Below are 14,334 nucleotides of genomic sequence, written 5' to 3'. Positions count from 1 at the left end.
CCCTCCTGTCAAAGCCTCCCCAGGGCACGGTTTACAGGTGTGAATGAGGACAAGGGCCACTTGAAGAGGGAAAAGTGACAGAAAAAGTGGCCTCACTTTCCCAGCACAAGCAGGCTGGAAGAGAAGCAAGGCCGGCTCGCAGCAGCTCGCAGCAGCCGGCTCAGCAGCAGTGAGCCCCGCCCCACGGGAGTCCTCTTCCCACTCGGCTCCTTAGGATGTCTGCTGTGGCTTCTTTGTTTTCTACACTTACTTTCTGTATTTTACCCCATAGCTTTTTATCTTTCTCTCCAGGGCTTTCAAATTTCTCTAATTAAACAAAGGACAGTAGTCATCTTTCTTTGCTTCCTCCCACCCCCCCATTTAATAGCTTAAAATTCATCGAGTACGTCCCAGTGTGCTTATTTTAAAACTTTCCTCATTCTGTTGAGGCTGTTCCTGGTGACTGGAAAATGTATGTTACGACCCTGAAGGAACAATAAGCACGAATCATTTCATTTCCTGTGCGTCTGAGGACAAGGATTTCCTTATTCAAGTGTGGTCAATCTTGTCTTCATCTGAGCCCCTGAGAATGCTAAACTGAATTCACCAGGTAAAGAAATACAGCATCCCTGACCATGCCTCTAGGTCTAGAAGCAGAAGGCAGCGCTTCCTGCACTGTAGACGCTGCAGTGACTGAAAGCCATCTGATTCAACACGGACAAATCATTTAACAGTTAACGAAAACATTCCCCTCAGGCTTAACGCCAGAGAAAATTCATAAAGACAAAGCAACAATTAGCATGTGAGATTTCATCTTACTTCATCTTTGCTTTACCTCTGCAATCTCTATCTTCTTGGCCAGATCATCTAGGGAGAGCGAGCTGTCGTCAGGAGGCAGATTCTCCTGGAGACTGTAGGACGCCTCGTCAGGAGAAAGGTCTTGGAGGAGGTCAGAGTCGTCGTCGTCCAGGGTATCTTCATAGGGCAGAGAATCTTCGACGTCTTTTAAACATCCTTCCAAGAGGCTGTTCAGATAGTCTTCCGTTTCCTTACTGACTGGATCTCCCCTATCTCGCCTTTCTTCTGGGGCCATACACACTTCTGGACACAGAGTACTTACGCCAGGCGCTTTGCTGCCATCACAAAGTGCACTCTCAGAGCCAGGCTGACGCTGTGGTGATTTCCCATCACCGCCTGTGAGATCAGCCTGCTGTGGCTCATTTAGCTCACTGTTCTGAAGCTGGTCCCTGGGCAGTGCTTCAAATGCATCCTGAAGTGGCAGGCAGAGTTTTTTTCCGTGTGCCTGTGAATATTTACCCTCTGAGATCAACACAGGAGGTACCCTGTCACCGCGGGGGAAGAGCTGCAGCTCTGCCACTGACTCACTAGGCGCAGACACCTCAGGGTCTTTGGCCACATGGGGGTGGTCCTCTGCGGGAGGCACCCACAAGCAGCTGTCATGCTCACAGGCATCCTCAGCGGCTTCTGGCCCTGACCTGCTCCTGGTTGTCTCTGGGGACTGGGTGTGGTGCTCCAGCGTGGCACTGGTGCTGCAGACCGGCTCCTCCGTGTGGTCCTTCCCTGCAGTTCCTGGAAGGTCGGGGGAAGCTGCCTGCCAGTCCATCTGATGGCAGCTGGGGCTGCTCTCCTGGGGCCGCTCTTCATGCTGGCCTCCACTTGGCTCCATGCCAGGACAGGTTTCAGTCTCTGAAGATGAAGAGGAACAAGCTGCTTTTGAATTCCAAACAATGCTTAGCACATAAAGGTGGAGAAGGGACAGATGAGCACATGTGTAACACAGGATTATTCTAACCCTCTCAGACAGAAATGCTGTCTGTTGCATTGCAACGTCCTTAGGTAGAACATGCATGCTGAGTATTTAACAATAGTATTAATAATATTAATAAAATAGCAATGTTAATAAAACAATGGAGATTATTCAAAACCATATTAAAATAAATGAATGGTTCAGTCTTCATTATTAAAAAAAGGTTAAATTCCATCTTTTTGGTCTTTTACATTTAAATGAATACACTTATTTTATTTTTTTAATCTACTGAAGCTAGAAAAGTTTTTAGCTTCTACTTACTTAAGGCACAGCATCATAGGTAAGTACTTTTAGGTAAGCTTAGGTAAATCTTAGCACATGGTAGCAAAAGGACATAAAACAAGTACATTTTGACAAGTAGAAACAGGTTTGAATTTAGACCTTCCAATTTTTTTTTTACTAGAATAAAATCAACTTAAAATACTTTAAAAAAAAAACCCTTAAAACAGTTAAAAACCTTTATGTAATTAAGAATTAGAAATTGCCCCTGGGTTAACAGAGAAACCTTCTCATCTTGTGAGTTAAACTTTCATGATGGCATATAATTTCCACAAATAATGGGCAGAAGTGTAAGACAAAAGAATAATTTTATTCATTTTTAATTTTAATTTATGGGATTGTCAGTTACTGACAATCCAAGCTGAGTCCATATCAAAGATCTGGCGTTTCATAGGTACAGTCCCGGGTGTCAGAGAAGCCAGAGCTGGCCCGGCAGCCTCAGCTCCAGTGCAGAGGAGGCTCTGCAAGCCTTCTGTACCCCTCCCCTAGCCTAAATAGAGGGCTGAGCAGCGCCCGTGTCTGGAGAGTCCTGCAGCCTTTCTCTCTCCCATTCTCAAGGTCTGACTGCAAGGAAACAGGTGGGCATCTGGTACCCATGGGTTGTGTGCTCTGGCCCATGGGTTTGTACTGCTGTCCCCTACGGCAAGGTGTGGAGTGAGGGTCAGAGCAAGGAAGGCCACAGCCAGCTGGAAAATGGTCCAGCTCAGTCATAAGATCCCACATCCAGCAGTTCAGAGATGGCCCTCAATCACATCTGCAGGATTCGGAGACTAACTGAGACTGGGAGCACACTTGATAGGTCATGTTAAGCCACAAGGTGGGGGCGGGGGAGAGGGCTCCACATAAAGGAGAGGGTGATAAACAACAATGACACAAAAAGAAAGAGTATGATGCAAAGAGTTCAGAGTCCCAAGCTACACTGGAAAGTCACCCACAGCAAGGACAGGTTTCTTTTAAACACATTATTTTATCAAGGCAGGGCAAGATGCCCTTCCTTTTCCACGAGTCGGTCCACACTCCTCCAATGGTGGGTGTTAGTGGGTGTTTGGATTGTTGACCCCTACAGTTTCCTTAGCAAAGCATGAGGTACTGCTAGAAGCCAGAAGATCCAGGTTTAACTTATGAATCAAAGCAACAGACAAATGGCTGTCACGTGGTGCCTCAGCTTCCCCATCTGTGCCACACAGACCACAGCAGAGGCCCAGCAGGAGGCAATGACAAGCCAGTGCCAGCAGTTTGAAAACTAACAGCATTCTTCCCAATGCATACAACATGAAGGCACAGCCACACTCAAACTGAGGGACCACTGAGACCTTCCCTTCACTTTGGAGGTACTAGGGTGTGTGTAAGGGACTTACTTATACAGCTCAGGCCAGCACCCAGTAACCGAGGAGGATGACTCTAAGTCTCTGCTCTTCCTGTCTTTGTTCTGAGATTATAAGTGTATATTACCTTGTGCATTAAAGAGATAAACAAACAAAAACCAACAGGGCATGTGGGGCTGAAACAAAGCAATATCCCTGGTTTGTGTCATAAGAGAAAAGGGAATGAAGATTTCTTTTCTTTTCTAATTTCTTTTTTCTTTTTCTTTTTTTTTTTTTTTTGAGACAGGGTTTCTCTGTGTAGCCTTAGCTATCCTGGACTCACTTTGTAAAACAGGCTGGCCTCAAACTCACAGAGATCTGCCTGGCACTGCCTCCCTGAATGCTGAGCTTAAAGGTGTGCACCACCATGCCCAGCCACGAAGTCAAAATGACTTTACAAGTGCTTTTACGGGAAAAGGGGTGAATAGATGGCAACAGCCACATCTATATTATCAGAAACGCTCACTCAAAACTCCAGGCATCTCTATTTAAAATCGGGCTCTCAGGTCCAGGATCCACAATATAGACTGACAATAAAAGCATCATCAGAATTAAAAAATTAACTGAAGACATATTTATTCCTAAAGCTTTGAAAATGCATTTAGAAGAATTTTCCAAAGACTTTTTGATACAAATGTGTTTGATATAAACACATTTTATACGGGTAAGAAACACACACACACAAAGGAGCAAGGTAAAGTGCTATCAGTTGTCCAGACAGAACTTCTCACTATTTAGACTTACAGAACAGTTGGTACCTGGTTGGTACCTGGTTAATCCATTCAGTAATGTTTGCTTATTTTTTAAAAAAGAAAGAATATCTAAACACAGCAAAGCCATTTCAGGCCACTTTTTGTATAATCTTTTGATATTATGTTTTCCCTATGACAATACAGAAATTATTTTGCTTTTGTAAGAATTTATATTCTATTATTTCTAGTTATCTGAAAATGAAAATACATATAAAAATGTGGGGTTTCTATTTTTTTGAAAGTATATGTAAAACCTAATTGCAAAAACCCCCTCCAACACAGCAATTTGAGATCTAACACTTTAAGTACCACAGGTAATCAGGTTCTTTTCTATCCCTCCTGAACATGATCTGCAACAGACCTGGCTCTTTGGCTGCTGCTCCTCTTTCCTTTGGCTCTTCAGACACTGTCACCCGTGAAAAGCATTTCTTCCCCAGTGACTGTTCCACATGTGCTACCTAAAAAGGTTTTTTTTTTTCAAAGAAAAAAAATAATCACAATATTTGGAGAAACCGTTGCATTAAGTTAAGTAACTGCAAGTGTGCCGGGAAAAGGTTTTCTAGCGCAACCCGGCCACAGGTGTAAGACGCCGACACGCTCCCAGGGAATGCTTCCAGAAGGAACACCCTCTTACCTTATGCTTGGGCAACAGAGGGCTGGAGAAAAGAAAAAGAAAAAAACAAAACAAGACACAGTTTTAGAAGTACAGCATGCTTCCAAGCAAATGTCACTGAAACGACTATAAAAAAAAAATACAGCGTCTCTACATTCTAATATTAGCGCGGAACATTCCCAGGACTGAATCGCTGCCACTGGCTTCTGTGGTACGAAGTACAGCTAGAGCGTGTGTTCATTTCCGCAGACAGCCAGTTACTACTGAAAGTATCCAAACAAGGTTCACGTGCTCTTCACACCCATAAACAACTGAAATTTTCAGTTTAAACAGATTACGGCAGAAGGTAATTATGTCGGAATCACCCCTGGACAGACAAGTAGCTTTGGAGTGCTAGGTTTTAAGGAATACCACTCTTAACAGTATGCTAGTAAAGGTGTAGATTAAATAAATCCTAGCTTTAAAAAAATTAATTAATTTTTTAATTAATTACAGTTTATTCACTTTGTATCCCAACTGTAGACCCCTCCCTCAGCCCCTCCCAATCCGACCCTTTCTCCCTCATCTCCTCCCATGCCCCTCCCCAAGTCCACTGATAGGGGAGGTCCTCCTCTCCTTCCTTCTGATCGAAGTCTATCAGGTCTCATCAGGACTGGCTGCATTGTCTCTGTGGCCTGGAAAGGTTGTTCCCCCCTCAGGGGGAGGTGATCCAAGAGCCAGCCACTGAGTTCATGTCAGAGACAGTCCCTGTTCCTCTTACTAGGAACCCACTTGGACACTGAGCTGCCATAGGCTCAGTGTTCTAGGTTATCTCCATGCATGGTCCTTGGTTAGAGTATCAGTCTCAGAAAAGACCCCTGTGCCCAGATTTCCTGGTTCTGTTGGTCTCCTTGTGGAGCTCCTGTCCCCTCCAGGTCTTTCTATCTCCCCACTTCTTTCCTAAGATTCCCTGCACTCTGCCCAAAGTTTGGTTATTAGTCTCAGCATCTGCTTTGATACCCTGCTGGGTAGTCTTTCAGAGGCCCTCTGTGGTAGGTTCCTGTCCTATTCCCTGTTTTAAAATCCTAGCTTTACTGTTATCATAATACTTGGAATCAGCTCAAATGTCGACAAATACATGAAATGAGCATGTAAACTGTCACACAATCACACAATAAATTGGCACAGCGGCAAAACAGCAAACTAGCACTGCACATGATAAAATATAACCCAGGAACAATGATGTACTGAAGGATCTAGAAACAGTAGCCATGTTTCATGTGACCCATTACAGGCCATACTCAGCTCCAGGACTCAGTTACAATCCTGGAAGGAGAGGGGATCATGGACTCGGTGCTACAGGGAGGGACCTCTGAGGGGACACAGTGTTCTGGGTCTTGGATCCTGTTAGGAGCGCTAGTCACACAGACGATGAGAGGGAAAAGTTTACCAGGCTCATACACTGAACTATAGATAACGAGACATAATTTGGAGTACAGTGATCTAAAGATACCATGCTCCTGTTATGTCCAAGAAAATACTTCAAACGTTCATGACACACCAACAAACCAAGAGTTCCTTCAGGAGGACAAGTGGGAGGTGTCTGCATTGAGTCTATTTGAAAGTAAATAGACTCAATAAAGTAAATATCTTTACTTTAAAGGCTTCTACCGTTCTGAATATGTTATAAAGATGAAAATGTAAAGTAGAAAGCTAACACAGGAACTTGCTAAGAAAATGAGTTATAATTCAGAATCCTTGAGGAGACTGCCGCAAGGTTCAAACTGCCTAGCACAGGAAACCATCTGCAGAGCTGAGCGGACATCCCATCCTGACCTATCATCACTCTTCCAAGGCTGCTCTGCAGGACAGCCAGCTCTTCAGGCAAATGTCTGCTCTCTTGCCCGAGCTACGCAGAAACTCCTTGGGATTGTTTCATTATTAGTACACAGAGCTTTAGTTTACTGTCCATTACTCTGAAGAGAAGGAGACAAAGTTACCAGCAGAACAGAGAGTCTTTTATCCTTTGTACACTGGACTCAGGGCCTAAGCTCGGACATGGGCACTAGTTAAACACTATCACAGTCCTTTCGCCTTCAGAGCTCTGAGTGGTCCTATGAGGAATTCAGAACAAAGATAAGCAGAACAACAACAACAAAACAAAACAAAACAAAAAAAAGAACAAGCTTTACTATTACGATAATTCAGTCTTAAAAATCTATCTCCTCGACACAATCAGTAACTGAGAAGTACCTACTATGTGAACTTTTCCTTCATTTAGGTTAAATGTTACATATTCTGCTTTTTAGACCATTCTTAAAAAAGTTATAACTTTTCTTATCACACACGGAAACTGGAAAACAGCCAAAATAATAATAATGAATATATTTATTTTTAATAAAATTAAAATAAATAATGATTAAAAAAAACAGAAGAAAAAGTCCTAATTCACAACTTAGCTCATTTGACTTGTCTTATCCTTTAATCAGAAATTATCCAAATTATCAACATTTATAGCTAGAAGGGTCCCCTAAGCCTATGGAAACCTAGTGCGGCCAGTAAGAAAGAAAGAAAAAAGTTGAGAAAAGAACCTTAAAATTTTGTTATACTCAGTTTAATCTCTTAAATTGAAAACATCAAGAAAACAAAGAAATAGGTCATATGCTTCAATATTCACTATAATGTACACCTTCAATCTTCTCTAACTTACTGTAAATAAATTATGACATACTTACTCTTGATGAGTTGTGCAAATTTTAGCAAGCTGTTCAAAATCTTCACCATTAAATCCCTTTTCTGAATTCCTCAGAGGCTTCACTGTATGTGGCTGGACAGCTTTCCATTTTGTTTCTAAATTTAAAATATTTTTTAGTCACTGGCTCTTACAAAATATATTTAGGCTCCACTGTAATAATTAATATGCAGCTAGCTTCTCAAGCAACCCAAATGTTAGCACAGTTAAATGGTTACTTCACAGTATGTATAAACATCAGTCTACAAGCAAAGTTAGACAGGAGTGCATGCAGAAGAAGCAAACATGGCTACCAAGAGCAAGATACAGACCGTCCACCTTCCTCTCTTCCCTCTGTCCCTCTCTCCGGGAGCTCAGGGCCTTGCACTCGGTAGGCAGGCTCTCCCACCCTCAGCTACACCCACAGCTCGTCCTCTGCAACAGTGACGCTACTTCTGAGTTCCGGGTCAGGCTGTACTTACCCCACTGTTCCTGAATGGCAGAAAGGTTTGCAAGCAATTGCTCGTGATACAGCCTTTCAAGCTGAATGAATTTCATTGCTTTCTCATCTGAATAGAACATTTGAGGAAAATAGAAATCTACACTAAACCCCAGTTTTGCAAAGGAATGTCCCACAGAAGAAATGTGCACCTGCCTGCCGTAAAAATGATAGGACAAAATATTTGTAAACTTGAGTGCATCTGATGTGAGGTTTCCTGGCTTTAGAGTCACTATTGGATGCACACATGTAAACATGATGAAGGCACTCGGGTTTCAAACTGTCGCACACAGAGATGGAAGGTTTGCTCGAGGACCGCCCTTGATGGTGCACCTCAGCACTCACCCCAGCCGTCTAACTGCAGAGAGCCCCCACAGCGGAGCTTGGAGTCCACACGTTTCCCTTTCTTCCCCTCCTGAAATGACTTCTGACTATGAGACCCTTCAGGCAAGGGTTTCTTTCTGGTTTCATGACCCTTTACTTACTTTTCATTGACCCCTTTCTCCCTCAACTCAAAAATATAACATGCTAAATAATGGAAACATGGCATGGGCCCTTTATGAAAAATTAATTCACCACAGTGATCTTCCCAATTATCATGTAACTCCACTATTTTGCTGTTGTTTTTCTTATGACCTTTTGGCTTCCATCTGTACCACATAACTTGTATCTTAGGAGGTCTAGAAACACTGTCCAACTGTGCAGCTTCCTCTCGGCAATGTTCTCAATGTTGACCCAGAAAAAAGGCTTAGCTTTGCGTCCTCCCATGAACACGAGGAGGCTCAGTTCTCCCTCTCCTTCGTCACCTTCTCGGTCCTTGGGACCGTAAGTCTGGCCCAGGAGAAGCAGAGCTCCTCTGCTTCCTCCGCCTAGGGCTGAACACTTCCTATTCAAATGCCCCACAAGGTCTACTTGAAAACATTATTTTGTTGGTTACTAGGGGGGACCTACTCTTTCCTTTGCAGCTCTACATAGCTGTGCATCATAAAACATTTCTGTCAGTGAGGAACTGTTAAAACATAAATTTCAATTGTCCGGTAATACAGGTGTATCTTAACATGATGGTCTCCAAACAACACAGCCCTCTAGTGATGCTTTTCTCTGCACACAGCCCTGCTGTTGAGCAGGTCAGGACCACGGTTGCAGCAAGCAGTCAGATAGCCCTAATCCTAACCCTAACCCTAACCCTAACCCTAACCCTAACCTTATCCCTATCCCTATCCCTATCCCTATCCCTATCCCTATCCCTATCCCTATCCCTAGCCCTAGCCCTAGCCCTAACCTAACCTGGGTTTCTATGCATTGCTGTCCGCATGCAGTATTTGACTTGTCCTTAAGCACAAGAGAATTTTAAGTTTTCCTTCCCAGCAGCAAGTGTTTTCCCCATTCTCTTGAACATAAATATTTAATGCTGATAAAATTAGGGCTTCTTTACGGAAAGCCAAATTTAGGTGGCCCTAGGGGATTTTGTAGAGGGGCCTGTTTCCTCCACCTTGCTCTTTGAGGCAGCCTCAAGGGCACAGACAACTGCCCAAACCCACTGAGAGCAAACAGCCTGCACATCTCGTTGCACAGACCTCAATTTAAAACATGGCTCTTCAAGGGTTCCGTGAATTTCTCTCTGTGACTAAGAAAAGGATACAGTCCTCTTCATGGAAATAGGTCTCAGCTACCTGTGAAGACAGAAGAAGAAATTAGTGTTTGCATGAAAGGACAAACTTGGGAAATAGCAAGATCCTGAAAGGCTGCTTTGATAGGTCACTGACAGAAACAATTTCACTACATTCAGAGGAACTATGTAGGCTCAGGGCACAATCCTTAGGCCTCAGTCAAGAGAAGCCAGCACAGGCATTCTTCAGCCTCTGTGCCAACATGTTCGCTCTACTCTAGCTTAAGTCAACACAAGCTTTACCTAATTCCTAATGCTTAAAAAGTAAGGACGCATAAGGATGAGGGGAAAGCTATAGGCTTACCAAGGTACAACAGGGGTGAACAAGCTTAAAAGGTTATTCTGTATTAAAAACTAAAAGTTAGAAATGGCATCAGTGAGATGGCGCGGGAAAAGATGCGTCTGCCAAGGTTGACAACTTGAGTTCAATTCATGTGACCCACGGGTTGAAAGGCGAGAACAAGTTTTCCTCTTACCTCCACACGAGCACCATGGACCACACACACACACACCAATAAGGGCAGAAATGTCACAATACATGAGACCATAACACTACTCATTTCATTTCTAGTTTAAAAACTGCCACCTCAAAACCTCAAGGACACTGGTTTTGGTGACTGTGCATGTTTGAGACTAGGTCTCATGTAGCCCAGGCTGGCCTTTAGAGCCATATACAGCCAAGGATGACCATAACTCTTGGTCCTCTTGCTCCTACCTTTCACGTAACAGGGTTTTAAGTAGCACCAAAGGCAAGGGCAGGCTGCGATATTTTTATTTCTTGATTATTTTAGCGTGTTTGTATGTGCATACAGGGACACACACTAGATTTTGACGTGTGGTATCTTCTGCAACTGCTGTCTTCCTTTCTTATTGGTATTATTTTTAAGGCTGGGTCTCTGTATGTAGCTCAGGCTCGCCTCAACCTCACAGAGATCCATCTGCCTCTGCTTCCTGAGTGCTGAGGTTAAAAGTAGGTGTACTGCGCATGTCAGGCACCTTAGTTCTTGACTCAAGGTTGCCCTGGAACCTGGAGCTCTCTGGTTGGCTAGGCTGGCTGGTGGGGATCTGCCTGTGCACCATAACTGCCTTGGTGTTTTTTGTTTGTTTTTACACTGATGCTGGCGATCCAGACTAAGTTCTCACGCTTGCACAGCAGGTACTTTTGTAGAGGTGACCTTCAGCCATACTGAATTAAGATGTGTCTCTGTATATGCAGCTGTTAATTGCTGAACTGAGCTAAATGTTAACCGATTCTGATACTGTCATTACTATTGTAGAATATCCTATCTCAATGTTGTGTCAAAATTGTTCTCCATCATCTCTGACTGGTTAAAGAAAGAGCTGAACAGCCTATAGATGGGACGAGAGTTAAGGTGAGACTTATAACCCCAGGAGGGAGGTCCTAGATGGACGAGAGAGAGACAGGAGATGAGGTCTCTGCAGTGGTGGCTATAAGGATGTACCCGTGAGGCTGGGCCATGAGGAAGTCATCATGAGGGAGTCACCATGGGGACAAAGATGGAGCAGGAGCAACCAGGGTGAGACGAGATGGCAAGTACCTGGGCACATGGGTGGGAAGTAGGCCAGGCTAGCACAGGTTAGAGTGGGTGAGAAGCTCCCCAGCTGTGCTGCTTAAGACTTTTAATAAATGTAACAGGTCTCTGTCTCCTTATTTGAGAGCTAGAACAGAAAGAGAAAGCCCCTCCAATTAATTTTACACATTTTTCCACCTGAGCTATCACTTCCTGTTATTACTGTTATCACAGTCCTGTTATTACAATATTTGTTTCATTTTCAATCATGTGCGTGACTGTGTGAGTATGAGAATGTCAGTGCAGGTGGCTGCTAGAGCCAGAGGCAGCTGATTCCTTGGAGCTGGAGTTATAGGCAGCTGTGATCCACCTGGTATAGGTGCTGGGAATTGAACTCAGATTCTCTGGAAGAGAACAGAAGAGCACTACATGCTCTTAACTGCTAAGCCACTTCTTCAGCCCCATGCCTAGACCTACTTTTTTTTTTTTTTTTGACACAAGATCTCTTAGCACAGGCTTGCCTAAAATTCACTCTATAGCCAAGGGTGACTCTGAATTGCTGATCTTTCTGCTTCTTCTTTCTGAGTGCTAATTATAGGCCCGGTGTTGTACAGGCTAGCTAGATGATACAGTGCTTGCCCAGCATGCTCCAGACTCTGAATCCATTATCTAGAACCATAACCATAACCACAGCTTGGCGATGTAGCTGAGTGGCAGTGCACTGGCCTAGCGTGTGTGGTGACCTGGGTTCAATTCCCAGTTCAACAACCGAAGGGAGAGGCCAGGGCAAGTGCCCGGTGGACATGCGCACTCCCACTCATGAACGGACACTAGACCGAGTCCAGTCTCAGGAGCTGATCCCAGAAAAGCCTTCTCAGTCACCAGCTTCTTTCTAAAGCATCTTTAAACAACAACAAAATCAATCAGGCATATACCTTAATTCCAGCTACGAGAAGGCAAAAACAATAGCTTGAGCCCAGGAATTATGGCTAGCCTGGACAGAAAGAACCCTGTCACAAACACAATCAATCAATCAATCGATCAATCATCAAACAATCAAGACCTTCTCTGATTTTAAAAAACTCCGAACTCCTAAAAAGTCTCTCCTGCATTTCTGATCCTCAGTCTCACACTTGTTTCCTTCCTGCAGCTGGCCTGGTCTTGCGATCACACATGCTGTGGCATTTCTTTTCAACTAAACGCTCACTCACCCAACAGTACATCATCTATCAAGTGTCTAAATCATAGACTCAAGAGCGTACAAAAGTGAGTAAAATATTGTTTTGAACTTGAACGGCAACTCTTAATTCCACATATCCAACTTTGTCCGTCTTTCCTGGGCTGCTAGGGACCTTGACACAGAAGGCCTGGCGGCCAGGACACAACTGCTCCAGTCTCTGAGGGAGGCCGTGTGCACTGATGTACTCTGTTTGCCCTGGAGTGCTGCGCGTTGATCCAGTCCCCGGGCCTACACTCCGTAACTAACGTACATGCACCGATTATTTGTCTCCCCACCGAAGAGCCATTTTAAACAATTATGGATGGTGCTGACTTTAAGTAATCGTGTTACCGGAAGAGCCCAAATTTGTCTTTCCTCTAATAAGCAGCAACCTTTGCTGTGTACTTCAAAAAATGCCCCGTGGAATAGTGACAGGGCTCTGGGAAAGGTGTGACAGCAGGGCTGATGCTGTGAGGAAATGTCCAGTCATGTTCTGTGCTCAACAACTGTACGGGCCAGGGAAGGGCTTGTGACAGAGCACTCGCCTGCCTGGTTCAAGGCCCTGGGTTCAATATCTGGCACAGGAAGATAAGTCAACACAAAGATAATTGTGTTCTGTGGAAATTATCTCAGAGCTTGTAATTCCACAAGGACAACTGCTTCCTAGGAGCTCTCACCAGTTTATACTGTAATATACTGAACTTTCCGGCCGAGAAGCAGAATTTTTTATGTACTAAGTAGATGAGTCTTATAGTCTGACTGTGTCCACATAAAAATTTTATTTTTATATTTGATAAAAAAACTTTAGAGTTTTTTAAGAACCTTGATAAAATAAAGTGTTTATGACCAGACTGGTAAAATAAAAGATGGATAAAGTTTAGCATAACTTGTGATACTTAAAATATTCCACGTAATTTTTTTTTTTACATTATATCACATTGATTTTACATTAATTATTTTGTATGGAAAAAAAAGCAGGGCGTGATGACACACACCTTTAATACCAGCACTCAGGGTGGCAGAGGCAGGTGGATCGATGTGAGTTCAGTTCAGCCTGGTCTACAAAGCAAGTCCAGGACAGCCAAGGCTACACAGAGAAATCCTGTCTCAAAAAACAAAAACAAAATTATTTTGTATGTACATGTGTGGGGGTGTATGTCTGTTACATGTGGAGGTAAGAGGACAACTTGCAGGATTTGGGTTTCTTTTCCACCACGCCTCAAAAGTAAATGCCTTTGCGGGTAAAGAGGGCAAGTTCAAAATTAAACACGAAGAATATTTACCCTGTAAAATCCACCTAAATCCAGCAGACCACTGCAGTGAGCCTCACCGCCCCATTTGCCTGACACTGGAAAGCAGCCTGGCAGAGCTCATGGGCTTTAAAGGTGAACGACCTGATGGTTCTAGTCCAAGTCCTGACACTTAGCAGGGTGGACCCTGAATATCATTTTCATTTTAAAAATGGCCGGAGACCCACACCTACCAGAAACAAAGCTGAGCCCTCTACCTCAAGTTCCCAGGGTTTGCAGTGTACCGCCATGCACTGGTCTCAAGCTGAACTTTGAGACACTGTCTCATGCTGTAGCTCGGGCTGTCCTGGAACTTCATTAGTCGTAGCCTGGGCTGATCTTGAACCTCCTGAGATGCCCCCTTAACCATTTTGTAACTCCGCTTTGGTGGGTACTTAGCATCCATCAGCTGAACGGATCCTTTGGAAGCTGGGGGTGGGTTCTAAGTGGCCACCTTGCTCCTCTCTGCAGTCCCAGGATCTGTATAGCCACACCTAGTGACTGCAGTCAACAAACTGAAAAATCACTGGCTTCATCCAAATGTCTGAGAGGGGTTGGCAGGAAAGACAGCCAGGTTCTCCAGGGCTTCTCACCACAGCGG

General features: G+C 44.0%; 1 protein-coding gene across 4 annotated transcripts in view; it reads right to left on the bottom strand.

The window, feature by feature from the left end:
- Positions 1-14,334, bottom strand: part of Cnst (consortin, connexin sorting protein) — a 75,866-nt gene that overhangs the window by 12,563 nt on the left and 48,969 nt on the right. For all 4 annotated transcript variants that reach the window (XM_060364777.1, XM_060364779.1, XM_060364778.1 and 1 more), the window contains 6 exons: positions 9,667-9,697; positions 8,008-8,094; positions 7,530-7,644; positions 4,837-4,858; positions 4,564-4,660; positions 815-1,686 (listed from right to left, as the gene is read on the bottom strand). In XM_060364777.1, coding sequence (XP_060220760.1) covers positions 815-1,686; positions 4,564-4,660; positions 4,837-4,858; positions 7,530-7,644; positions 8,008-8,094; positions 9,667-9,697 — 1,224 coding nt within the window. The remainder of the gene's footprint in view (positions 1-814; positions 1,687-4,563; positions 4,661-4,836; positions 4,859-7,529; positions 7,645-8,007; positions 8,095-9,666; positions 9,698-14,334) is intronic.

Source organism: Meriones unguiculatus, chromosome 11, assembly GCF_030254825.1.
Source record: "Meriones unguiculatus strain TT.TT164.6M chromosome 11, Bangor_MerUng_6.1, whole genome shotgun sequence".
NCBI lineage: Eukaryota > Metazoa > Chordata > Mammalia > Rodentia > Muridae > Meriones > Meriones unguiculatus.
This window is presented reverse-complemented; position numbering and strand designations above follow the sequence as displayed.